General features: G+C 40.6%; 1 protein-coding gene across 1 annotated transcript; it reads right to left on the reverse strand.

The window, feature by feature from the left end:
- Positions 1-175: 175 nt before the first annotated feature.
- Positions 176-24570, reverse strand: FMO1 (flavin containing dimethylaniline monoxygenase 1). Its single transcript, XM_077780646.1, has 8 exons — positions 24439-24570; positions 14359-14547; positions 10984-11146; positions 7526-7668; positions 5137-5336; positions 3944-4299; positions 3348-3420; positions 176-1088 (listed from the first exon to the last, which is right to left on the reverse strand). The coding sequence occupies exons 1-8, from the start codon at positions 24568-24570 to the stop codon at positions 746-748; spliced, it is 1599 nt and encodes a 532-aa protein (XP_077636772.1). The 3' UTR covers positions 176-745.
- Between the last annotated feature and the right edge of the window lie 496 nt (positions 24571-25066).

Raw genomic sequence — 25066 nt, forward strand, 5'->3', positions numbered from 1 at the left:
CGTAATCTCCTTCTCCAATTTTGTCCCTTCCCCCAACCCCCTGTCCCTCTGGCAACTACCTGTATTTATGAGTCTGTTTCTGGATTTTGTTGCTGTTGTTTTGTTTGTTTGTTCTTTATTTTGTTTTTTAGATTCTACATGCAAGCGAAATCATATGGTATTTGTTTTTCTCTACCTTCTTTACATTCATTTAGAAACATTCCAGTCAGTTTACTGAACTCCCAGTTCTTTTATGGTTTTTATGAATAGACATCTCATCCCCTTATCTCTTTCCCTCCACCTTTACCTCGACTTGGAAAAAGAGGTTAAAAGACCACTTGAAACAATCAATTTCTAGGGTTTTTTCCTTTCTTTTTATTTTTAATCATTTGATAGCACAAGAAGATTGTTTTAGCACAACCAAATCTTTTGTGTAGTAGGGAGTTTTAGTTAAGGCCTATGAAAATAGTTCATATGAGAAAGAGGTAGGAAGGCTCTGAGGGCTGTCTTTAATAGCTCTCTTATAAAATGAACCTGGAACCTTCCAGCAGCCTTCAAATGCACAAAAATCTTGGTTATCTGCCTCTAGCATTGGAAGCAGGGTGGCACTGCAAGAGACCCAGGAAGACCAGCAAGGAGGGACAAGAGGTGGCTTACACCACTTAAACATTGTTTATGGCTGTGAATGCAATGTTGTGTCAATAGCGGAACAGGGCACTATATATGTATGATGTGCATCTGACAAGCCATTTGGGCAATTTTTTGTTTACAGGAAAACTACGAAAATGGCCATAAGCAAAGCCAGAAGGCTTAAGAGTTTAAGTAAACTTGCAATGGGAGATTGGGATTCTTGTACACTTCGAGTTTTGGTTACTTTGAATGTTCGATCCCACTGGGTCAAGATGGCATTTCTGGCTCCTTCCCATTTCCCCGGGCCAGTCAAACGGAACTGGTACGGTGTGTATGGGCCAAAGAAGATCGTCAAGGCCAGGCGTGGGTCCGTCAGGAGCATAGAGAATAGGTTGGGTTTTGCATTGATGTAGGTCAGGAGTTCATCTATGTATGTGATGTAATCTGATTGTAAAGCTTTGCAGTAACACAAGCCAAACCTTTATGAAAGGAAAATTGGGGATAAAGAGAAAGACACAAAGATAAGATAATGATAACCCAGAACAAGTCAACATGCCAGAAGTAAACAATGATGTGAGAAAATTTGAAATGGTCTCTTTTTCTCTTTCTTTTTTATTTCAGAAAGAGAGGGAGAGAGAGAGAAGCTGAGGAGAAGGGCAGAGAGAGAGAGAGAGAGAGAGAGATTGAGAATCCCAAGCAGTCTCCACACTCAGCATAGAGCTTGCTGTGGGGCTCAGTGCCACAACCCTGGGATCATGACCTGAGCCAAAATCAAGAGTCAGATCTCAATGGACTGAGCCATCCAGGTGCCCCTGAAATGGTTTTCGTATTCTTCTCTCCAAGCCTATAGCTATCTAATGGGTTCATTGTATTTTAATTTTTTTAAATATAAGATGAGCTCCCTGACAAGATACTCTATGTGTCAGGTGCTCCAAATGCTCCAAATGCATCTAGTGTTTTTCTGGTTCTTTTGTCAAATAATTAGCAATTTCTAGAAATACATTTTTTACATGATTTCAGTATTCCTAAATTTTTCTAAAACTCAATTATTGCTAGATTTGTTTAATGTAAAGTCCACAAGAATTAATAGGGTGGAATTTCCTGTAATGCTGGTGTTAGTCCCTAAAATCACCACCTGACCTATGTGACAAGAAGCTTTTCCACTGTGCAGCTCTGATTAATTATCTATGTTATAGCGGAACTCCATAATGGAGATGAAATCACATTCCAGGTTGAAGGTGAAAGAGACATATAAAATATTTTTATGATTTTTAGATTTAGCACTTTAACAAGGATAGGTCAGCATGATGTTTGGAAATGTATTTAGAGAAGTGATAAAATAATAAAAAAATAAAAATAAAATTATTTAAAAATGTTTATTTTTGAGAAAGAAAAAGAGAGAGAGTGTGAGTGGGGGAGGGGCAGAGAGAGAGAGAGAGGGAGACACAGATTCTGAAGCAGGCTCCAGGCTCTGAGCTGTCAGCACAGAGCCTGAAGCAGGGCTCCAACTGACAGACCGCAAGGTGAAGTCGGATGCTCAACCAACTGAGCCACCCATGTGCCCCAGTGATAAAAATGTTTAAATGCAGTGATTTTAAAAACTTCCTTTTGGTCTCAGAAAGCATTTTTCAAGTGAAAATTTATATTAAAGCCCCAAACAGACTAACAGTAAAACAGATAAACCAGAGAAGTTTTAGTTGGGTTAGGAGTGATGATGGGTGGGGGTTGGGGGGGGGCAAGACTCTGTTCTTTGCTGGCTGCTTCCCTTCTGTTATCCCTGGCCCTTGGTGCTAGCCAAAGAGCAGAGCACAAGTGGAAACTTCTCCTCTAAGGAACAGAGTCAACAAACTTATTCTGGCAAAAGGCCAAATGGTAAGTACTTTAGGCTTTGAAGACCATGTTAGAGCTCTATCTCAAACACTCAACTCTGCTATTATAGTTCAAAAGCAGCTACATGTAATACGTACATAAATGAGTGTGGCTATGTTCTCATGAAACTTCATGTATGGCCACTGTGATTTAAATTTCATATGGGGTGCCTGGGTGGTTTGGTCAGTTAAGTATCCGACTTTGACTCAGTTGGTTAAGTGTGCAGCTTCAGCTCAGCTCAAGATCTCATGGTTTGTGAGCTCAAGCCCCTTGTCGGGCTCTATGCTGATGGCTCAAAGCTTGGAGCTTGCTTTGGATTCTGTGTCTTCCTCTCTCTCTCTGCCCCTCCTTTGTTCATTCTTGCTCTCTCTCTCTTTTTGAGAGAGAATATTCTTTTATCCCAATTGTTTAAAAACATAAAAGAAAAGTTCAAGTGGTCAGCAGATTTGGCCTGCAGCCGATAGTTTGCAGAATCCTGACTAGAGTAGCAATCTAAATAAAACAACAGAGTGGAATAAAGATCGGTTGAATGTATGAATAAGCTGACCCTTCTAGCATCAGAGTGCTTAAACACAACTCTTTGCCTGCTGACTATGAATAAGGCATGAAACAATGTATCTGGTAGAAGAGAATAAGTTATATTTGGCTTGGAATTCAGACTCCATGTGCCACTAGGTAATCATGGTCTGAAGTGATGATTTTGGGACATTTAAACTTTCAATTCCTCGTCTCCCCACTCTCCTTAACAGGTTATCCTCATTTTTTTGCCCTCTAAGTCTCAGGTGTTGCCTCATTTTTTTCTGCTATTGTTTTGCCAACTTGAGTCATGATTTAAAAGGATGCATAAGGAGTTAACTAAGTTAACTTACCCACTGGGTTTGTTTTTTTTTCTTTCATTAACTTCCTCAATCATGACATTTCGTGGTGGTAACTTATTTATACCTATGAAAAAAACAAAAAAGGCGATTTAACTTCAGGCCTGCTTGCTTAGTGGGTGAAGGTGTTTTATTACTGCTCATCTTTTATTCCTAGTACCCAGCGACTCATCTGTTCTCCTCACAAAAATATTAGCCACCTAAGTGGATTGATGGTAAGCTCCTGGTAATAATACTACCAGCTGAAAAAGTTATAAGCATCTAGTCATCTCACTAGTTATCTGAGACACCATAACCTCAGAACTGAATTCTGTTACTCAGTTGAAATTTTATACTTTAATTGGACAAGCAAAATTTTATTGATTCAGCAAAAACAACAGGTAGACACAACTTGTATTTTTTGATCCCCAATTTATCTTTTCTGCTGGTAATGGTTCAAATTCATCACGATAGTATAATTCCATGAAGAACGGAAAGAATCTTGCTTTTAAAGATTCTGTTGTCTGAGTTAGGAGCTGGGGACACTCAAAGTTTCCAAAAATAACATGGTAAACTGAAAACATATGCCCTGTGGTTTCTCATGCTCGTACCTTTCAGGACTCGAACAACCCATCGTGCTTGTGTCTCTCCTGTGGGTATGATGGAGCCCAAGGGTTTGATGAGGCCAATAATAGCCAGAGTTGGCTTTGGCAGATGTGCAGGGAAGATATACTTGTACAGTGATGCCTGGCCATTTTCAACTTTCACTACAGACTCATCAAGGAAGGGGAAGGCAAAGTTGTATCCAGTGGCAAAGACAATGATATCAACAGGCTCTTCCTTTAGGGTGTTGTTAAATACGACAGAGTTTTCCTTCACCTCCTTTATGCTTGGTTTGATGAGCACTTTCCCAGTGATGATACGGCCCGGGAGTTCGTCATTTAGCACAGGCTCTCTCAACTGTGTCCTAAAGAGAAACATGGGCAAGGAAGAGATCTGCTAGTGACTGGTATGGCTGGCCCTTCCTTCTCCTTCCCTTCCCTTCTTCATGCTGGGACTTTCTCCTTGGCCAGGCAGGGAGTGCCAGTCTTGGGAGAAGTGTCACTCAGTAGAGGGCTGTGTGCCATCAGTGGTGGCTTAGGTGCCACCTGATCTATGTTGTCCAGAGTGGAATCTGGAGGAAGATCAGATGAGATCTCTGGGCTACGATACTACCCTGAGAATGGAGTATCCTTGTACAGCCTCAGTGAGAAAGTAAACCCATCAATTCTTCTTAATGGGACAAGTTGTAGGCTGTAACTCAGATACAGACTGAATTAAGGACAGACTGAGGTGAAGGTCGTCTTGACAAGGGCAAGAAGGCACTGCTGTTGGAGAGATAGTGAGGGGTCACTACAGCATTTGATTCTTCCCACACAGAGAAACAAGCCAAGTGTGTTGCTTCTATCAAAGAAGTCATAGACACATCATTCTTACTCATGTCATCTGCTTAGGCCACAGAGGTCACTTATTACTAACTTGGGCAAGTGACCGATCTTTGCCAAGCCTCCTCAGTTTACACACAATAAAAAGATTAAGACTTTACCTTTACTTAATCTTGTTGACAAGATTAAATACATAGTTTCACTTACCAAGAACTGAAAATAGCTATTAGGAAATACATTTGTACAAAGTTTCCCCTCATATTCAATCAATCAATCAATCAGTCAATCAATATGTTGTGTTATTGCCTGGTGTGGATATGCCAGTGAAAGGACAGAGGCTTCTTCTTCCTAACAGCCCTCAGCAGATACACCCTATTTACCTGTCTTCTGGTACCACGCCGTAATTTGCATGATTGAACCAGCTGTTCATCTTTCTTGCTATCAGCCAAGACACAATCGGAGTTGGGAGAGAATTTCTGAACATGTTCTGAAACCGAGTCATGAACACCATGTCCCACGGGTACCCTGAGTCGAAGACTCGACTTATCACCCATGCCCCTCCAGTGGTGCTGAGAAACACCTGGAAGCAATCAAAGAGGCCACTCAGTTTGACACAGTGAACCGGGTTGGATTTGCCAGAGAGTCAAGAAGTTGTCATCATTAGAAATGCGCCAAAACGTCTGCCACCCTCAAAATACATCCCCAACAAGAAAGTTTTGGCTCCTCCAGCTCCCATTTGAAAGTTATTCATTTGAGATAATGGTTTGATACTTAGAGTATTAAAATGCCTTTGAACATATAATTGAACACTTATTATCTGTGAGACACAGTGCTAGACACCGCAGTGAATGAGATATTGTGGCAACTCAGGGCAAGCTCAAAGTCTCATGCTAAAAAGCAGTGAGCAGGTGGGTACAGTTTTGTATACTAATAATTATAGGTAATAAGAACAGCAGGTGAAATTTGTCTACAAAGAGATTCAACATAAACCATTGTTTGAACTGACAATAAATTTCAGTAACACAATTAGTTTTGGGGAATTCCTTAAAAATTTTTTTTTAAAACAGATTAGCTGTTTGAGTTTCCCAGGTGACTGAGTTTGAAATTTCCAAATGATAAGAGAAATAGAAATAATAAGAATAGAAATAGAATATGCTACCCATACGTCTCATGTAGTGGTCGTAGTGGATGAGACTCTGTTAATTTTTATTTTAGGACCTTTTTTCTCTTCTCTCAGGATGATTCCACCAAACTGCTAAGTCTCTCCAAATCAATTGCTCAATCAGTCAATCAAGTCCTTTTTTGAAAGTCCCCAAAAGGAAGTATCAAAATCACACTCCAAGTCCTTTTTCTTCATAGTTATTTTTGCTTTTGCACTTGTTATTTTTAAAGATTTTATTTTTAAGTAATCCCTACATCCAACATGAGGTTCAAACCTACAGCCCTAATATCAAGAGTTGCATGCTCTACTGACTGAGCCAGCCAGGCACTCCTCACTCTTGCATTTACTTACTTATTTATTAATTTACTTATGAGAGTGAGAGTGGGAGAGAGAGAGAGAGAGAGCGAGAGAGAGCGCACACAAGTGTGAGCACCAGCGGGAGAGGGAGAGAAAGAGAAAGAATCCTAAGCAGGGTCTGCACTGTCAGTGTAAAGCCCTACATGGGATTTGAACTTGCGAACCATGAGATCATAACCCAAGTTGAAATCAAGAGTTGGACACTTAACCAAATGAGCCACCCGGGTGTCCATGATCTAATTATTTATACTTAGTTGGCATCTGTGTCCCCCTCAACTCTATGCTCCATTATGGCAGAAATCTTGCTTTTGTTTTTGAGAGAGAGGGCACAAATGAGCGAGGGGTGGGGGGGGGGGGGGGGGAGAGAGAAGCAGGGCTCACTTGAAGCTGGGCTTGAGCTCACCCGATGTGGAACTCAAACTCAGAAACCTTGAGATCATGACCTGAGCCAAAGTCAGCTGCTTAATTGACTGAGCTACCCAGGTGCCCAGAAATCTTGTTTTTATTGTATTTCTCAGTGATTCCCCCTGTGCCTGGCACAATGTTCACCACACCAGAAACCAACAGCTAATATATAGTTGTTGTTAACTAGCTGAGGAATATTAATTACAAGTATTACATAAATTCTCACTAGGGAGAGATCACCTTGTTGGGGTGCCATAGCTGGGGAGGTACAAGTGGATTGTAATTTAGGAGAAAAGAGCACTTAAGGGAAGAATGTGGTATGAGCAAAGGGGAAAATGTGGGAATCGGAAAAGGCTCAGAATAGTGGGAGATAAAGTTGAAATGGCAGATTTGAACCAGCTTGAGGAGAATTCTATAAAGCAGGGCTAATCTATCTGCAATTTATTATTATTTTCTTTGTTTATTTTATTTTATTTCATTTTACTTTATTTTATTATTTTTGTGGAAAGAGTTTCCATGTATATTTTGGCAGGATTGAGGAGCCAGAGTAGCTTTTCTAGCTTCTGTTGTTTTACAAAGTGATCAAAAGTGGCCTGTGCTTTCTCAGATCTGCCTTCTCTACTAACAGCGCAGAGATTCTCTCTCTCCCTCTTTCTCTGCCCATCCCCTGCTCTCTCTCTTTCTCAAACAAACAAACATTAAAAAAATAAAATTTAAAAAAATCTGTTTTTTTTTGTATGTGTGTGTATTTTAGGCATTTGTATTTCTTTCCTCTTTCATCACTGTTTGCCCGAGGCATGCATCTTAAGCTAAAGCTTTTCATTAGGTAACATCAAGCAGGGTACCTTTTCTGCCAGGTGGCTGGCCTCCACAGCAATGTCTGTGCCCGAATTCCCCATTCCAATCACAAGGACTCTCTTGTCCTTAAACACATTTGGGTATTTATACTGTCGGCTATGAAAGTACTGACCTTTAAAGGTATTTATACCTATAGAAAAAAAAAGTTAAAGAAAGAATTTTATAGGATCAGTAAATGAAACATATGTATTGTTCCATTAATAACATCTTTTTGCTGGACTGTTGTGGTTGTTTTTAACAGCAGGTTCAGTTTTAAGAAAATCCAAAATGTGAATACATGACTCTGTAAGACACAGAAATGAGTGTGAGTATTATTTATTTAATGGAGTACTTACTCCATTTCACTAGATAGGCCTCTAGGTTTATTTGCTCCTAAGTTGAAATATCATGACATAAAAACTTACTAAGCCATCATTACCAATTTAGAAGTTGGCAGAAATCAGTGGGACAGTAATATATTTACTAATATTTGACTATATAGAGCTTCTCACTAGCAAGGAGAGCAGAGAAGTTAAACTGTGAGTCCTCTGCTCTGTTCAGCAAATTTTTTTTTTTTTGCAATCTCTGTGCTTGGCACTGGGCTAAATTGATATTAGAGAAATAAGATAAATAAAATGTGGTTCCTATTCAAAAAGATCCATGTGGGTTGAGGATGCTCACCAATAGCTCACCTTGGTGAGGGACTATAACACAGACTGAGTTTGTTGAGTCAGCAAGAGTTGGCTCTGAGAAAAAGGGATTATGTTAGTCATACTGGGTGTAGCTCTACTGCTCTAACCAGAAAGGATATCTCAGGGAGTTGATGCCAAACGTCTCACTGGAACATTAAATGTGAATGGAGAGTTTTAGAAAATACTCTCAAAGTTGCATAATGCATTTGAAAGTAAGAGGTGCTTTACAAAGAACTTATTTGTTTTTTCTAGAAAAAGTGATAAGATGCCTAGATTCTCAGGGGATAAATATCCATGCTTGTGGTAAGTAGCCTTATCAGGGTTTAGTTCACCCTCAGTTCACCTTGAATCATTAGAAATCTGACATGAATCTCAGTTAAAACCCACTAAAATCCAGGCATTTAGAATTTAACAGTGATGCAGCCAAGTTCAAATAGTAATTCAGACAGGACTCATTATGGATCAGAGAATGGCTGACAAGGCAAAGCTAGGCAAGTCTAAGGAGAATCGTAGAACTATTATCCCTGGATGATAAATCACCTTAAATTCTCTCCAGATCAGGTTCTTTTGGATCAGAAATGAACAAAAATGAGATTCTGTGTCTGAGTCATCTCTCAGACTAATATTTTCCCCTCTTGTATCACAGGAGGATAGAGCAAGCACGTTTTTAAGGTGAATGTGGTCTGTTAGTAAACACACCAGAATGCATATATTTGCATGATTAGAAGTATTTTGGGAAGTTGTATATTTATTCTGAGAAGTTATGCATTTATTCTGTGCTACCTATTATTTTTACTAAGACTTTTTGGAACTGACTTCAGAAAAATGCGACTCCTGAGGTGTATGGGTAGCTCAGCCTGCTGAGCATCTGACCCTTGATTTTGGCTCAGGTCATGATCTCAGTTTGTGGAATCAAGACCCACATCAAGCTCTGCACTGATGGTGTGGAACCTGCTTTGGATTCTCTCTCTCTCACTGCCCCTTCCCTGCTTGTGTTCTCACTCTCTCTAACAAATAAACTTAAAAAGAAAAGAATAATGTGCCTCCAGACACATATTTTTGAATGTCTTCAGTAAATTTGAATTTTTTTAATAGTTAACGATGACCCCAGGAATTACGTACAGACTAAGTAAGTCTGTTGTGAGGCAGAGATAGAGTTGGTGAGATTTGAAGGACTCTTCAAATCTAAAGTCACGAAACTTTAGAGCTCAAAGGCTTCTTGATGGTTACCTAGCCAGCGATTTTAAATGGCCAATTGGTAGTGGCTGGTGAGATATTGAAAAGGTCTGCAAGTCCCATAGAGCTCTGTTTGCTTCATTTGTGATGTATGCTGTTGGAAAAGGTGGTTGACTGATGGGCAAAAACCCAGAGGCTTAGAAAGATTAAGTGGAAGGCCCAAGGCTGTAAAGCTTGTTAGCCATGTATAGAATCTGTATCTCCTGGGTCTCAAGCCCATCCTACTCAAGTTGAGGACACTGGTTCAGTTGCTTTCTGGGTACATCTTATCCTAATCCGACCTGACTTGAATGGCATCTGGAGGGCAGACCCAGCACCAATGGATGTACTTGAGTTTGTTGTAAAATGAGTTTTGGTATCATTTGCAGGTCATACGTAGACTGTGATTCTTCTTCTGGACTCTTGTATAACTCTTTCCATTCCTTCCATAGAGACTACATGATGCCTGCCTATCCACCTTTGTATTTTTAGCATTTTGTGTAATACAGTGTGGGTGCCAAATACATTCTGTGTATTCTCTATGTCATGGAACTTTCTGGATTCTTGGGGTAATGTACCCCAAGTGCCTGTACCAGGCACTCCTTCTTAGGAGTTTGGAGTGGCTCGCCTACTTAGGGATTTTCTTTGTGGACAGAGCTGAGAAAGGATTGGGTTGTCTTGTGGGGTAGTGAAAGTCCATTGTTGAGTTGTTCAACCAGAGGCTATTGAGCCTCTCTCAGGATGTTGGAGAATAGTTCCTTGTATTGTGAAGACTGGACTTGGTGCTTTTTGATTCAAGATTCAATTCCATGGCAGTGCTTTATCCTAACTTGACTGGACTTGAATAAGCTCTGGGGGCATTGGAGGTGTGTGATTTATTGTAAGATGAGGCTTGAGATCACTCCAAGTCATATATAGATGATGAAGAGAAAATTTTCCAAAATTTACTGTGGATAAAATAAACCAAATCATTGTGTTTTCTATTCTTTCTGCATTGTAATCCAATGGAAATTTGACACAGATTAACATGAATCATGTTTGCAAAAAACAGATAAGGAAACTGGAACTCAAAGGTGACTTAACTTGCCTTCTAAGATCTTCTTCCTGTTGACTACTGACCCAGTGTCATAAACCTCTGATCTAGCTAAACCTCTAGGGAACAAACAAACAAAAACCACACATCTTTCTTTCTTTATTCATTGATCGACCTCTGTGTCCTCTAAACTCAGCTTTTGTTGCATGCTACTGCTGAGGCTAACTTGTGTAAGCTTTCCATGTCTTAGGAGACTTTCTGAGTGTTGCCTATCACTTAAAGAGGGACATTGAACCCCAGCGAAGCATAAAACTGCTTGCTAGTAATTTGTTCTACTCTTTAGCATTATAAATTGTTTGGAATAAAAGAAAGTCAAACATTAGCCAGAAAGTGCTGGTTAGAAAAAAATCCCTGTTACAACTTTAACTACTTAATGGAAGAACCATAGAAATTCATTCCTGGACCAAGCCAGTACTGGGATGGCTTGCACGGGACGAATGAAGGTCAGTTTCAGAAAACACCGTACCTGGAAAAGACTCCAGTGGCAAATATGGGTTAGTTAGAAAACCAGTGCAGACCATGACAGCATCAAAGATGGCAGACTCTTGCTTTCCTTCACGCTCAGTGACCACCTCCCACTGGCCGGTGACAGTGAAATCTGGGCATTTTGTTACACTGCAGACTTTAGTCTGAAAAAAGAATCATAGTCGCCATGAATTGTTGTCAAGCTTTGAGTAAGGGCTTGCTGGCCGACGTACCAGTTGACATTTCAAATGTTCTAGAGCACAGACTAAACATAATCAATAAGCATAAACTTAGACATCGAATCAAGTTGTCAGATTAACCATAATTTTCTGGATGAATGTATTCTTTTTTAATACTTATTTGCTTTTGAGAGAGAGGGAGGGAAAGAGAGAGAGAATGAGTGGGGGAGGGCAGAGAGAAAGAGGGACAGAGGATCCAAAGTCGGCTCCATCCTGGAAGCAGAGAACTGGATGATGTGGAGCTTGAACTCACGAACTGTGAGATCACAACCCCATCTGAAGTTGGACGCTTAACTGACTAAGCCACCCAGGCACCCCTGGATGGATGTATTCTAAGAGTTGTAGAGGGTTATATAAGAGAAGTGATGAGATCCAAAAATTTTGAGTGATTTGTTCAAATTCTCATAGTAAGTGATAGAACCAAGAATCATGGTCTTCTGAAGTCTTCTTCATTTTCTTTTTTCTGTTATGTATATCTCTTATAAAGCTGTGCTTTAATAAAGACATGGATAATATAAATTGGAAACACAGATTTGGTCCCAAGTATTTTACCTTATGAAAGGCCCTGTAGCATATGCTGCTAAAATTGTTCCAGATCTTGATGGCTATTGAAAAGTACTAATTTTATGGCCTAAACCTTCTGGGAGTAGTCCAAATTTCAGTCTGTTTTTTGTTTTAATCAAGCATGTACATGTTTATGGGTGCTAGGTTTTGATTCAGAAAATATATAAAATGAATTTACAAGTCAAATTTATTTACTTATTTATTTATTTTGAGAAGCACAGAGAGAGACTGTGTGCACAGGGGAGGGGCAGAAAGAGAGGGAGAGAGAATCCCAAGCAAACTCCTCACTATCAGCACAGAACCCAATGTGGGGCTTGATTTCACAAATCATAAGATCATGATCTAAGCCGAAATCAGAATTGGGCACTTAATTGCCTTAGCCATCCAGGCACCCCAAAAGTCAAATTTAAAAGCATAAATGCTTCACTGGCCAAGAGACTTTGCTGCCTTTCTTTTAAATTTTCAGAGAAGACCGGTGTCTCAAGTCTTACCTCATGGGTTAACAATTTGGTTTATAATGTTTGAAGTGCTTATTGGATTTCAACAATTGTATTAGGGACTCTTCCTTTTTGTTTAAATATAAAGTTTCAGTTAATTAAAATTAATTTCAAAGTAGAGTTTATTTTTAACTTAAAAGTAAGAAACGTTAATACTTAAAAACTTGGAATGCACAGAGAGGGAAAAAATCTCGTATAAACAGCTGCTTGTGTGTGCACTTCAAGACTTTGGTGAACATCGAGCTTTAAAAATGTTTTTTCAAGGGGCACCTGGGTGGCCCAGTTGGTTAAGCATTCGACTTTAGCTCAGGTCATGATCTCGCGGTTTGTGACTTTGAGCTCCTCATATGGTTCTTTGCTGACAGCTCAGAGCCTGGAGCCAGCTTCAGGTTCTGTGTCTCCCTCTCTCTCTGCCCCTCCTCTGCTTGCACTCTGTCTGTCTGTCTCTCAAAAATAAATAATAAAACATTACAAAATTTCAATTATTTTAAAGCAGGCTTGGGGCAGCACCTAATAAAGGAAATGCTTCAGGTTCAGGAGCTCTGATACACAAAACTACTTCTGTGGATTACATCCATTCACTATGATACTGTTTCAATTTTACTGTGTCCCCTGCAAGATAAGGGATTGGGGTAAAATACTCTTTACAAGTATTTTTTAAAGATGTTCTCCAGTTTTATGGAGAAAAGTTATAATTGGCATATAACATTGTATCAGTTTAAGGTATATGACATAATTATCTGGTATATGTATATACTGCAAAATAATGACAATGAACAATAAGTTTAGCTCACATCCATCACTTCATATATTTATAATTCTTTTTCTTGTGATCAGAACTTATAAAATCTATTCTTTTAACAACTTTCAAATATACAACACAATACAGTTAGTTATATTCAGCATGCTGTGTATCATATCCCTGGAACTGATTTAGCTTATAACTGGAAGTCTGGACCTTTAGATCACCTTAACCCATTTCCCCGACCTCTACTCTTCACCCCTGGTAACCAGCAATCTGTTCTGTTTATATGAGGTTTGTTTGTTTGTTTTATTGTTTTACATTTCACATACAAGTGAGATCATATAGTTTTTGTCTTTGCCTGACTTATTTCATCTAGTATAATACCTTAAAGGTCCATCCATGTTGTTGCAAATGGCAAGATTTCCTTTTTTTATGGCTGAATACCATTCGTGTGTGTGTGTGTGTGCGCGCGCGCGCCACGTTTTCCTTATGCATTCTTTATGCATGTGCCCATCGATGGACACTCAGATTGTTTCCATGTTTTGATTATTGTAAATAATGCTGCAGTGAACATGGGGGTGCAGATATCTCTTCAAGATAGTGGTATAATTTAGGTCAGTACTTTTAAGGTTGTGAATATACATCTCATTTGCTAATAATGTTGGTCATTCCTTACCATTCCCATCCATAGCAGAGAGAGGGGAAAAGAAGAGAGAGAAAACACATGGATTTTTCATGTTTCTTGGAGAGGGGGAAAAAAAAGGGAAACAAAAGAAAGAAGACATGTTCATCCCCATCCTTCTACCTTCTTTCTGTCTCTGTTCTCGGAAATGGGAAGGGAGGTGGTAAGGCTTCTATAAAGAAAGATATTCAGAGATCTTTCTATTCCCAAGGATATCTAGAAAAGATTTCCTTCAGAGTGTGGGGTTCTCTTATGTGTAGGCCACTGCACATACTTATTCCTATAGAGGGATAATCAAGAAGAGAGTGCCTAGGTACTGGTAGGAGTCACCAATGTCACTAGGTGCATGCATATGTTCCGAACTGAGAATGTGGTCTGATATTTTTAGTTCCCTTTGGGTACTTGGGTGGAATTATTGCAAACTAAAAATTTATTCATATGACTCCTTACAGAAAGCATTCACCTCCACCTCCAGATTTATTGGGGGGGGGGGAGGATTGTGAGTACAAAGGGAAAAGGAATCCAGTCAGATGGGAACAATCTTGCCAGTTCATGATCTCATCTGCAGAGCCAAGGGCTAGGCTGTGGAGAGAAATAGGAAATAGGTAGGAAATACTTTCCGACTACCAACTGATCTTTTGTGTCTTACCTTGAATTGAATGTATTTCAGAAGGTTGAACTGGTTTGCATACATTTTGAGATATTGCAGGAATTGAGAATTTGGCACATAGTTTGGATAATCTTCTGGGAAGGGAAAGTCTGAGTAACAAGACATCTCCTTGCAGCTGTTGGAAACCACAGATCTGTAGAGGCTGGCTCTGCCTTCTTCAACATGTTCCTGTACAAATGGTACATGCACATGAGTGTGTTTGCATTTGCACATGTGCACGCACACACATGAAATGGATATTGATTTTTAGACATTTCAAACATTGACAAAGATTAAGGTTATCCTTTATTTTTTCTTTTTCTTTTTCTTTTCTTTCTTTCTTTTTTTTTTTATTTTTTAAAAGCACGGAGCTTGAACTCATGACCCTGAGATCAGGACCTGAGCTGAGATCAAGAGTTGGATGCTTAACTAAGCCACCCAGGCACCCCAAGATTACCATTTCTTTTTTGTTTATTTCTTTAAGTTTATTTATTTATTTTGAAATGGGGGAAGGGCAGAGAGAGAGGGAGAGACGGAATCCCAAACAGAGCTTAAGGTGGGGCTTGAACTCATGAACCATGAGATCAATTTGAGATAAAATTGAGTCAGTCGCTTAACTAACTGAGCCCCCCAGGAGCCTCCCAAGGTAACCCTTTCTAATGGGATTTGTTATCCTGCACTTGAGATAGGGTAAACACCAAACACTTAATTTTATGATCAGAATTACAATTTAATTCAATACATGTTAACAAATAAATGCAGGATGAACTCACCTGTCCAGATTCATATGGCATCACTGCAAAATGTAGGAAAATATGGAAATAGACCAATGCCAGGAAGTACTATCTGAATGATGGACAATTATTAGGTTGTTTGGTTTCACAGGGTGTTGTTGAAAGGATCATGGAGAAGAGGGTTCAGATTACTGAAGGAGTCTGCATCTAAAGTTAAGGAATTTGGATTTTATAGGAAGGTTATGGCAGTCTTCTGAGTTTTTATGTACAAGTGATTTATATTAAATTTTGGAAAGATAACTCCAGTTCTACAAAAGAAATAGGAAATCTGGAAAAGAAGGAAGGAGACCAGTGAAGAGTCTAAAATACAAGTACACTTGTTTGCTAATGGCAGCCTGAGCCGAGGCCATGGCAGTTGAAACAGAGAGGTGGGATTTGTGAGGCAATAGTAACTCAGAATGCACAGCATAGGGAAGCTGTTTGTATTTAGGACTTGAGAGAAGAAGAGTGTCAAAGGTTTTCAGAATGGACAACTGTGTGCTTTAGTGAAACACTAACTTCCCATCCCCAGTTTTGACATGAATAACTAGCAAATGTCAGTGTCTCACATAACTACCACCAGGTTGAGTAATAGGCAGTTTGGTGTATTTAGTCTTTAATACACATTGCCTCCGTGTTTTGGATATATTATGGAGGATTGTTCTAATTTAATGGGAACGTGGTCCTTAGTATTTTAATATTATTTGCCATTTTGGATATCTACAGTTCCTTTTTTTCCTCTGCCAAACAAAAATTATTTTCTTTGTGTGAACAAGTGGAAAGATGAACATAAGCGTCACCTATGGAGAAAGGCTCATTTCGTTCCCTCCAAGGGAAAGGTAGAAAGGAAGAAAATTATAAACATGTCTTTGTGGTTTGAATTAATGTTACTGATCTCGTCAACTAAGGAGAAAGCTGTATCTTGCTTGTCTGTGGCCTCACCTCTGTCGGTCTCTTTTAGATGGAATAAATCTAGAAAACTGGAATCTAAAAGGCTTCTGAGAAAGACAACTGTTTAAATCCTGATCTTTTATTCTGCAGGAAGATCTAAAGCAGTGTTACTCAAAGACGTATTGCTCGGTAGAGCAACATGGAACTGGATTATTTGTTAACACTCTATGACAAGTACAGAAGTTGAGAATAAGGATCTGGAAACTTTGATAGCACTACTTCAACATTGTCAACTATCCAAGCGTGTGGACTTCTATGTGTTGGATGGGACTTAGATCAGTCTCAGGTTTGTATTAACTCGTGTGATGAGTGGTGTGGGGTTTGAGGTGTGTACTAGTCATGGATTACTGATGTTTTAAAATTAGTTTGAGAACTGTTATCCAGAAATGCATAAAAATTAACATTAGTTTCCTTTATTGAAAGATAACTGGAGGCATGTGGGTGGCTCAGTCGGTTAAGTGCCTGACTCTTGATGATTTCAAGAGTTCATGAGTTCAAGCCTGGGTCGGGCTCTGCACTGACAGTGTGGAGCCTGCTTGGGTTTCTCTCTCTGTCTCTTCCTCTGCCACCCCCTGCTTCTCTCTCAAAATAAATAAACTTAAAAAAAAGAAGCTTTAAAAAGAATAAAGAAAGATAACTGATGGTTCGTTATAACCTTAAAGAATAAATTATCAGAACTGGCCACTGATAAAGGATTGAAGATAAATTTGGAAAACACAGCCCTACTTGCTTCATTTTAGATAGCAGTTATAAGAATTTCCTGAACTTACTGAGATCACTTTAAAATTTCTTCTTCCATTCCAATCAATGTGCCTTTGTGAGCCGTGTTTCTCTACTTATGAGTGAAATTAAGCAAAACTTAGAAATAGTTTAGATATACACTATCCCTTGAGAAGAACATGGTTATCCCTCCAATCCAGATTAGATAAAATAACAAGAAGCCAGTTTAATGATCACATTAAAACTTTAAATATTAATATGGCCAGTGCATAGTAAGAGTGTACCTGCTCTCTCATACATAATGTTTCCTTGGCAAAAAGCTAGAAGTGTAATAGTGATTTTCTATATTAATTGCATACATATACACATTCAAAGAAAAATGGGTCCACTTTTGGAAACTGTTTTCTTTATTGGTTTAATGACATTTGCTGAATTTTATTTCATGTCTTTTGGCTCCATATGAAGTTTGAAATTATATTTTGACATTTTTCTTTGCTTCATTTTTGTTGTTTTCATAGTTCATTTTGACTATATCTCAGAAATGTAATTGTATATGCTTGATTGGAGATTAAACATCAAAACAACAACTGATTTTTTCTCCATAGTTTGAGAAGCACAGTTCTCTCGATCAGTGCGCCTTAAAATCTTGTCAAGAATCACGTGGGGAGGGTCACCTGGGTGGCTCAGTTGGTAAAACATCAGACTCTTGATTTCGGTTCAGGTCATGATCTCACAGTCCACTGAGGTTGCAGACAGCACAGAGCATGTTTGGGATTCTCTCTCTCTCTCTCTCTCTCTCTCTCTCCATCCCTCTCTCTCTCTCTCTCTTTGCCCTTTCCAGGCTTTCTCTCTCTCTCTCAAAATAACAAAAACAAACATTAAAAAAAATCACCTGGGGAATCTTATTGACATGTAGATACTGATTTAGTAGGTCTGAGTGAGCCCAAGATTGTGTATTTTGAGCAAATTCCCCTGCAGATACTGTTGGGCCACGGACCATAATTTGAGTAACAAGGCTTTAGAGCAATCCTACCCAACAGGAATTTGGTGGAGGCCACTTAAGCACTTTAAAATTTTCTAGCAGTCATATTTAACAAAGTAGAAAGAACCAGGTGAAATGAATTTTAACAGCATTATTTAAGTCAATACATGTTAAATTTTATACTTTCAACATGTAATCACTATAAAATTACTAATGAGGTATATTACATCCTTTTACTCATAGCAAGTCTTTCAAATTCAGTGCATATTTTATATTTTATTTATTTAAAGATTTATTTTTATTTTTTATTTATTTAAATAATTTTTTAAAGATTCATTTTATTTTTAGAGAGAGAAAGAGAGACAGCAGGGGCAGTAAGAGAGTGAGAGAGAACCACAAACAATCTCCATGCTCAGTGTGGAGCCCTATGCAGGACTTGATCCCATGACCCTGGGATCATGCCTGAGCTAAAATCAAGAGTCAGATGCTCAACTGACTGAGCCACCCAGGTGCCTCTTAGTGTATATTTTATACTTCTCAATTCAAATGATAAATTTTTATTGAAAAAGAGGATTCACATGTCCAGATTGTTAATAAACATGCTTAAAAACACTCAAGTAACTGAACTGAGTATTGTTTTAAATTAAAATTAAGTACAATGAAATGAAATAAAAATTCAATTTTTTAGTCCCATCAACCAATTCCATAGTAATATGCAGCTGCTGGCTACTTTATCGAATAGTAGAGCTTTAAAATTGAAGCCAGGTATTAGAGCAAAATTTAGTGTTGCTTTGATTTAATTACAAGTGAGTGTCCTCTGGGTTCTAGGAAAAAAGAGAATAGGAACAGCTATACAGAGATGTAATATGGAGAAGTGAAAGCAAACAGTAGGGGAAGAAATTATAGTATAATAAGAGAAACATCAGTTATGAATGTTTTGGGGTCAAGTAGGCCAAAGCTCTCTCACTTTTCTCTGGCATCTGAAAGCATCACATAATGAATAATACTTGGTTAACACTGTCAATTTGTAGTTAACAATAATAAAAGGCTAAGTTAGGAATATATACTATTTAATAGGGGAAGAGATGTTCATAATACATGTAATGATTTCCATAAAAATGGTTGAAAATTTTTTTCGATGTGTTGGAATGGCATGTTTAAATAGCAGAGAATAATGGGGCTCAGTGGAGTTGGATAAGCCAGGAACCGTGTATTAATGGGACCTTAGAACAGATGAACAAAGAAATATAAATTTAAAAAAATCCCAATGAAAACCCTGCTTTGTAAAACCCTGGGAGATAATTGGCAGGGAGAAGGAAGCATTCCAGGAAAACCTGAAGCCTATCTTGAAATAATGTATCACAGATGTTAGCTGAGGAGGAACTATAGTTTAGAGTGGAAACAGCCCTTGGGGTGGAATCCAAAACCACCTCTTTGCTCTTTTCTTTGTTCCCATTGATTGTTCCTCCTGGGAAAGTAAAGAGTACTTCTGAAAGTGGCTCCTGACCCCTCCCCTCCTGTGTTTGCTTTGGTGAGCAAGAGCCCCAGGGATTCCCAGGGTCTGTTGGGACCTCCAGCTGTAGTAGGCACTCTTGACATCATCCCTGTGTGGGTCTGCCAATTGCCCTGGTGCTCCAAGTCACATGCCTCATGAATTGGTGGGGCCACGTAGGGGAAAGGTTTTTGTCTTGAAGGGAAGAGTGAGTGGGAGGGGAGGAGGGATGGAAGGAGACAGAGAGTAAAGGCTAAAAGCATGCATGGAGGGGTTCTGACTTCCTGGTCCACTCTGGTCCTGCAATATAATGAATAGAAAGGTCACAGTCATCTGCTAAGACACTTGGGTAGGACTCCATGAACTATCCAGAATTTGCATGCCTTCATTCTTGAGCCAGACTCTGGACATGCATGAAGTATAGTTCTTAACAGCACAGACCCAGACTCAGACCAACTGGGTTCAACTTTAAGCTCTATAGGTTTAGCTGGGTTACCTTGGGAATTTTCTTATTCTTTTTTTAAAGTTCTTTTATTTATTTTTGAGAAAGACAGAGAGAGCCCACAAAAGCAGGGGAGGGGCAGAGAGCTATGGAGAAAGGGAATCCCAATTAGGCTCCCCACTGTCAATGCAGAGCTGGATGTGGACTTGAACTCAGGAACTGTGAGGTCATGACCTCAGCTGAAATCAAGAGTCAGTTTCCTCAGCTATGAATAGGAATAATAATGTGTATCCCCTAGGATAAACTGAAATGATAGCTGCCATGTGTTTAGGACAGAGTCTGGTAAGCGCTCAATAAATGTTAACTGTTACTCATATTATTCCCCTATAATTGTTATGGAGATTTACTTTCTCAAACTTTGTGTCCTTCAGAGAAGATTATAGGCAATGGGAAGAAAGCTGTGACAGGTTAGAGGTCTCTGCTGTCTCATTTTAAAAATAAATGTAAAATGATAATAAAAGGCACTCCTAAATAGAGACATTCTCTCTGTACGGGACATTCACACCTCTTGTTCTCCAAGAACAATTACTGCCTTCTTTTCCTCTCCCTTGAGCAGCCAGAATCCATTTTTCTTTGTCTCCTCCTCTCCCTAGTGAGAGTTGGAGTCTCACTGGAGGCCAGAACATCATTCCAGAGAGGGTTATTAGGCCCTGGAATATGTGTCAGGGATGTGAAGGATGAAGCCGATTGTGTTTCTACCAGTATAGTGTCATTTCCTCTGGATGATATCAGTGTGGCTTTTCAGGAAGGTATCTCTTAGGCCTAAGATCCCTTCCTATACTAAAATTCTGTAAGAGTAAAATTCATTTTGAGCGATGAGACAATTTCTCACATTTTATTTCTTCAAAATTACTTTATGATTGAAGTAATCAACATATAAGGATACTGCCCTAAGCCTACCTTCCCTCTCAAGAGCCTAAGAGAGTTGGTTGTAAGATAGACTTTCCATATATCCCTCCTGCCCCGACTTGAGTCAGTGGACAGAAGTGGGCTCTTTACCAATGTATCCAACTCTTACCAATTTATCTCTTTTTAACGATTGCCCCCTCTCTCCCACCTCAAGGAATGATGCCCTTTCTTTTCTTTTCTTTTTTTTTAATGTTTTATTTATTTCTAGGAGATAGAGAGAGAGAGAGAGACAGCGTGAGCAGGGGAGGGTCAGAGAGAGAGGGAGTCACAGACTCTGAAACAGGCTCCAGGCTCTGAGCTGGCAGTCAGCCCAGAGCCCGACACGGGGCTCGAACCCACGAACCGCGAGATCATGACCTGAGCGAAAGTCGGACGCTTAACTGACTAGGCCATCCAGGCACCCTGGAATGATGCCCTTTCTTTTTCATTCCAACCTTTGTCTGTTTCCTCTTTGCTTAAGGCTGTGGTAGTTGGAAGAGGCCAGAGTCACATGTGTCTGAGGGTCGAATTAAGTGCAGTGATTTCTAATCTGTATAATCCTGAAGTGTCTCCTTATTTGGAAATGGAAGCAGTCTCTAGATGTGTTTTTCTTGGATTTCTGCCAATGGCTTGTCCATTTATGCTTGGTGGGTCAGCACAGCCCTTGGTTGAGCAGACACTTTTTAATTTTACTTTTAAAATTTAATTAATCAATTAATTATTAATTAATATCTTAGAGAGAGCAGGGGAGAGGGGCAGAGGGAGAAAAATAAAGAATCCCAGACAGACTCCATGATCAGCGTGGAGCCTGAAGTGGGACTCAATCCCACAACCCTGGGATCATGACCTGAGCTGAAATCGAGAGTCCCCATGCCCTAAAGCAGACACTTCAATTTGCAAGTTTTGAGTTGGCCACATGCTTTGAGTGCAGAGACACCTCTAACCAAGCCTTTGTGTGCGTGTGTGTGCATGCTGAGGTAGGAGGAGAATGGGATGTATCTAGAAAGACTCAGGTGTCTCATAGTGTGTTGGAGCTGAAAGGTCCCTTAAAGGGCACCTTAGTTTAGAGATTTTCTCTCAGGCTGTAGAGAAATCTCAAGGTGGTACAGTTATCTCAAGAGGCCACTGTGTCGATAGAGTACTGCTGCATGAAGTGGGGTGGTTTTCCCAGCTCCCAGCAGCCTAACTTTTATTTATTTTTCAAACTGGTTCTGTGTTCTAACTGAAGAAATGAAGCAATGGGGCTGGAATGACTTGTTACTTGGGCTACTACCGTTGGATTATCCTCCTTGCCCTCCTTTGATGTCATGTGCTTCACAATAAATTTTCATGACCCTCTCTGTCTTCTTACTTCTCCACTCCCTTCCCCACTCCCACTCCTTCTTCACCCTCAGATGCAGTATTTTCCTGACAGAATTGAATCCTCTCCACCTTTTGAGGCAAACTCTTCTGCTGGGCCTACAACTGCACTCCTTCCCTTTTCTGTCAGGACCTTGTGTCAGTTTGGGCTCAAGTAATCAATAGCTCACCCCCACCTCCCTGATTCAGGTAGCTTCTCTTTGCCTGTTAACATGTTACGGTCTTCCTCTCGTGCAAACAAAAGCAAAGCAATAGAACAACGAGAAGATACCTCCTTAACTGCGTTCCTCATTATCGAATGCTTTCTAAACAATCCCTTGCCAGAAAATTCAGCCACCCTTGTCCCTTCCCATTATCTCTCTTACACGCACCACGGACACCGATGAGCTATTTTTATTTTCCAAGCCTGCTTTTCTTTACTGGTTTCCTCCCTGTAATCTCCCACTCGGTCTCGTCTGCCTGTTGAAATCCTTCCAAGTCCATCACACACCATCTCCACCATGAAGCCTTCCCTAACTTCCCTCCAGTGGGTATAATCCTGACCTCAGTTAAATACTTACAGTGCTATTTCTAACTCGTGGGATCCTACTCTCTTCCCATTACCCTGGCAGTGACCTGGCGATAGGGTGTATCTTTCTCATTGTTGTGTCTCCCATGGAGCTCGTGCATAAGGTGTTTGACCTGCCCAAGTCACATGGCCAGTTGGGCACAGCTGGAACTCATGTCTCTTGATTCTTAGAGCAGTGATTTTACGTGTTAGTAACTAAGTGTCTGTGACCTATATCAGGTGCATTTTAAAAATTTTATTTATTTATTTATTTATTTTTATTTATTTCTGAGAGAGAGAGAGAGAGAGAGACAGCATGAGCAGGGGAGGGTCAGTGGGAGAGGGAGATACAGAATCTGAAATGGGCTCCAGGCTCCAAGCTATCTATCCACGCACTGCAAGATCATGACCTGAACCGAAGTTGGATGCTTAACCAACTGAGCCACCCAGGCACCCCTCAGGTGCATTTTTTTGGTCCATAATCCCCAGGTCTCTGGACTTTGTTTTTTTCTGGACTCACCTTTGCTTTGACTGAAATTCTGCTATTTACTCTTTTAACTGGGAAGTTTCATTGTGCAAGCCAACTCCCAACTGCAGTAGATTCGTACTATGTATCCTGAGTATGTGTTAAGAAGGATCCTGAGGCTTATCAGGGGAAGTGTATTGTGCTTGATTCCCAAGGTCTTCAGTGGTCACAGGAGGGGAGAGTTACAGCATGTAATACCCATGCTGGTTTCTGCTGGCCTATTGGAATGTATGCTCTTTGAGACATGGGAACAGATGTGCTCTTTCACCTAGTGCCTTTGGGGGAGGTTTCTATGTACTGATGGTCACATTTCGACACCTGCAGTTCTTTATGTGGGCCAAGCTGACCTATGCTAGGGGAATGGCAACTAACCAGCAGCCTTGACCTTTTGGGAGCTCTGCTCACCCAGTTAGAGAATGAGTGGACTTTATGCCAGTTCCAAATTCCATTCTTCTAGAATAGAGTGCCACATCTTTTTCTTAGCCCATTACGAGCTCTGAGGCCCTGATATCTGACACTTGCACCTTTCCACTATTCCTGACAGCTTTCTCCTCAGCATGTTTAAAGAGAAGGAGGGCCAGGAGGAGGCTTGGGAGCTCTAATGCAAATGCTTTCCTGGCCCAGCATGGGACTCAAAGGGTTTCAGTGGCCCCAGCAGTGCCCCTGAGATCCCCTTTGGCCCGGGCAAGTCAAAGGGGACTTTGACTTCCTTACCCCATTCTCCTCTCCAGTCTGGACTGTAGCCCTGCTGAGACTTGAGGATATTCCTTTCTTTTGCTCAGGGAACAAAAAAGTCTCCTAACTCACATGCTTTACTTCTGACTGTTCTTGGCAGAGATGGGGATTGGCTGGACAGCAGCACCTTGCATATAGAACTCCTCATCCTGCTAGCCCTGTGTCCCATTAGGTGGAGCAGGACTTGGAAAATAAGCAGGTGAGCAGCTCTGTCTTGCAGGCAGAGGCTGACATCCCCACGCTGCTGGGTTCATACATTGGCCCCCAAGCCCTAGAGACCCCTTGCCCGCACTCCCCTTGTTCTGGGCTTTCCTGGCCTGCCCCAGCCATTCCATCCTTTCCTGTCCTTTGTGGGCATCTTTCTTCCTCTTGGCTTTAGATAAAGCTTGTAGGGTCGCTTATGTACTCCTCACCCGAGCTCCCACTGTGTCCTGCTTTTTTCTTTTATCAATTTCATCAACCCTCCTGGCCCCTGTTCAGCAGATGCTTCTAACCCCTCTTCCCGCCCCAGAGCAGCCAGTGGTGTGGGAGAAATTCAACCCATCTTCACACCACCCACCCTCATCCAATAGACACATTGCACAGCTGCTGAGACCCCTACTCACGGTGAACCTCCACAGCCCCCCAAGGTCGTCACTCCTCTCGAAGCATGTGGGCTCCAGGCCTTCCTCCAGGCAGCACTTGATGGAGGCCAGGCCACTGACCCCTGCTCCCACGATTGCAACTCTCTTGGCCATGCTTCCCTGTGTCCGGGAAGGCAAAACAGAGCCTTTTATTCACAAGTGAAAGCCCCACCCCATCTTGGCTGCCCTCGCCAACCAGGAAAAAGAATGGGGGAGGTTAGGGAATTTGCTCTGTTTGAATCCTCTGTAGCTGGTCTCTGGTGACATGAATGCAAGAAGACAAGTGTTCAGGTCCTTGGTTTCACCCCGTGCTTGACAATTCCCCACCTCTCATTCGGAGCGCATGTCTGATGTTAGTACAGTTGTTGCCAAGATGGTGGCTTCTGGCCGAGGGCTGAAATTGAACCCTTTTGTGTAGAGTTTTGCATTTGGGTTGGGGCTGCTGCCTCCTGCTTCCCCTCATGGGCCCCAGAAGGGCACAGAAGGGCAGGCCAGAAACAATAACCTTGTCAAACATGTTGTTGTTTTTGAGTTTATGTATTTATTTTGAGAGAGAGAGAGAGAACATGAGCAGGGGAGGGACACACACACACACACACACACACACACA

This window comes from Crocuta crocuta, unplaced genomic scaffold (genome assembly GCF_008692635.1).
Source record: "Crocuta crocuta isolate KB4526 unplaced genomic scaffold, BGI_CrCroc_1.0 scaffold661, whole genome shotgun sequence".
In the NCBI taxonomy this organism is placed as follows: Eukaryota; Metazoa; Chordata; class Mammalia; order Carnivora; family Hyaenidae; genus Crocuta; species Crocuta crocuta.

What these genes read in the sequence shown, in the direction of transcription:
- FMO1 (XM_077780646.1), bottom strand. Translation starts at nt 24,570, where the DNA reads ATGGCCAAGAGAGTTGCAATCGTGGGAGCAGGGGTCAGTGGCCTGGCC. An exon ending in GCCACTGGAGTCTTTTCCAG is followed by an intron (nt 7,669 to 10,983) that starts GTACGGTGTTTT and finishes TTTTTTCTATAG; the next exon opens with GTATAAATACCTTTAAAGGT. An exon ending in GGCGTGGTACCAGAAGACAG is followed by an intron (nt 4,300 to 5,136) that starts GTAAATAGGGTG and finishes GTTTCTCTTTAG; the next exon opens with GACACAGTTGAGAGAGCCTG.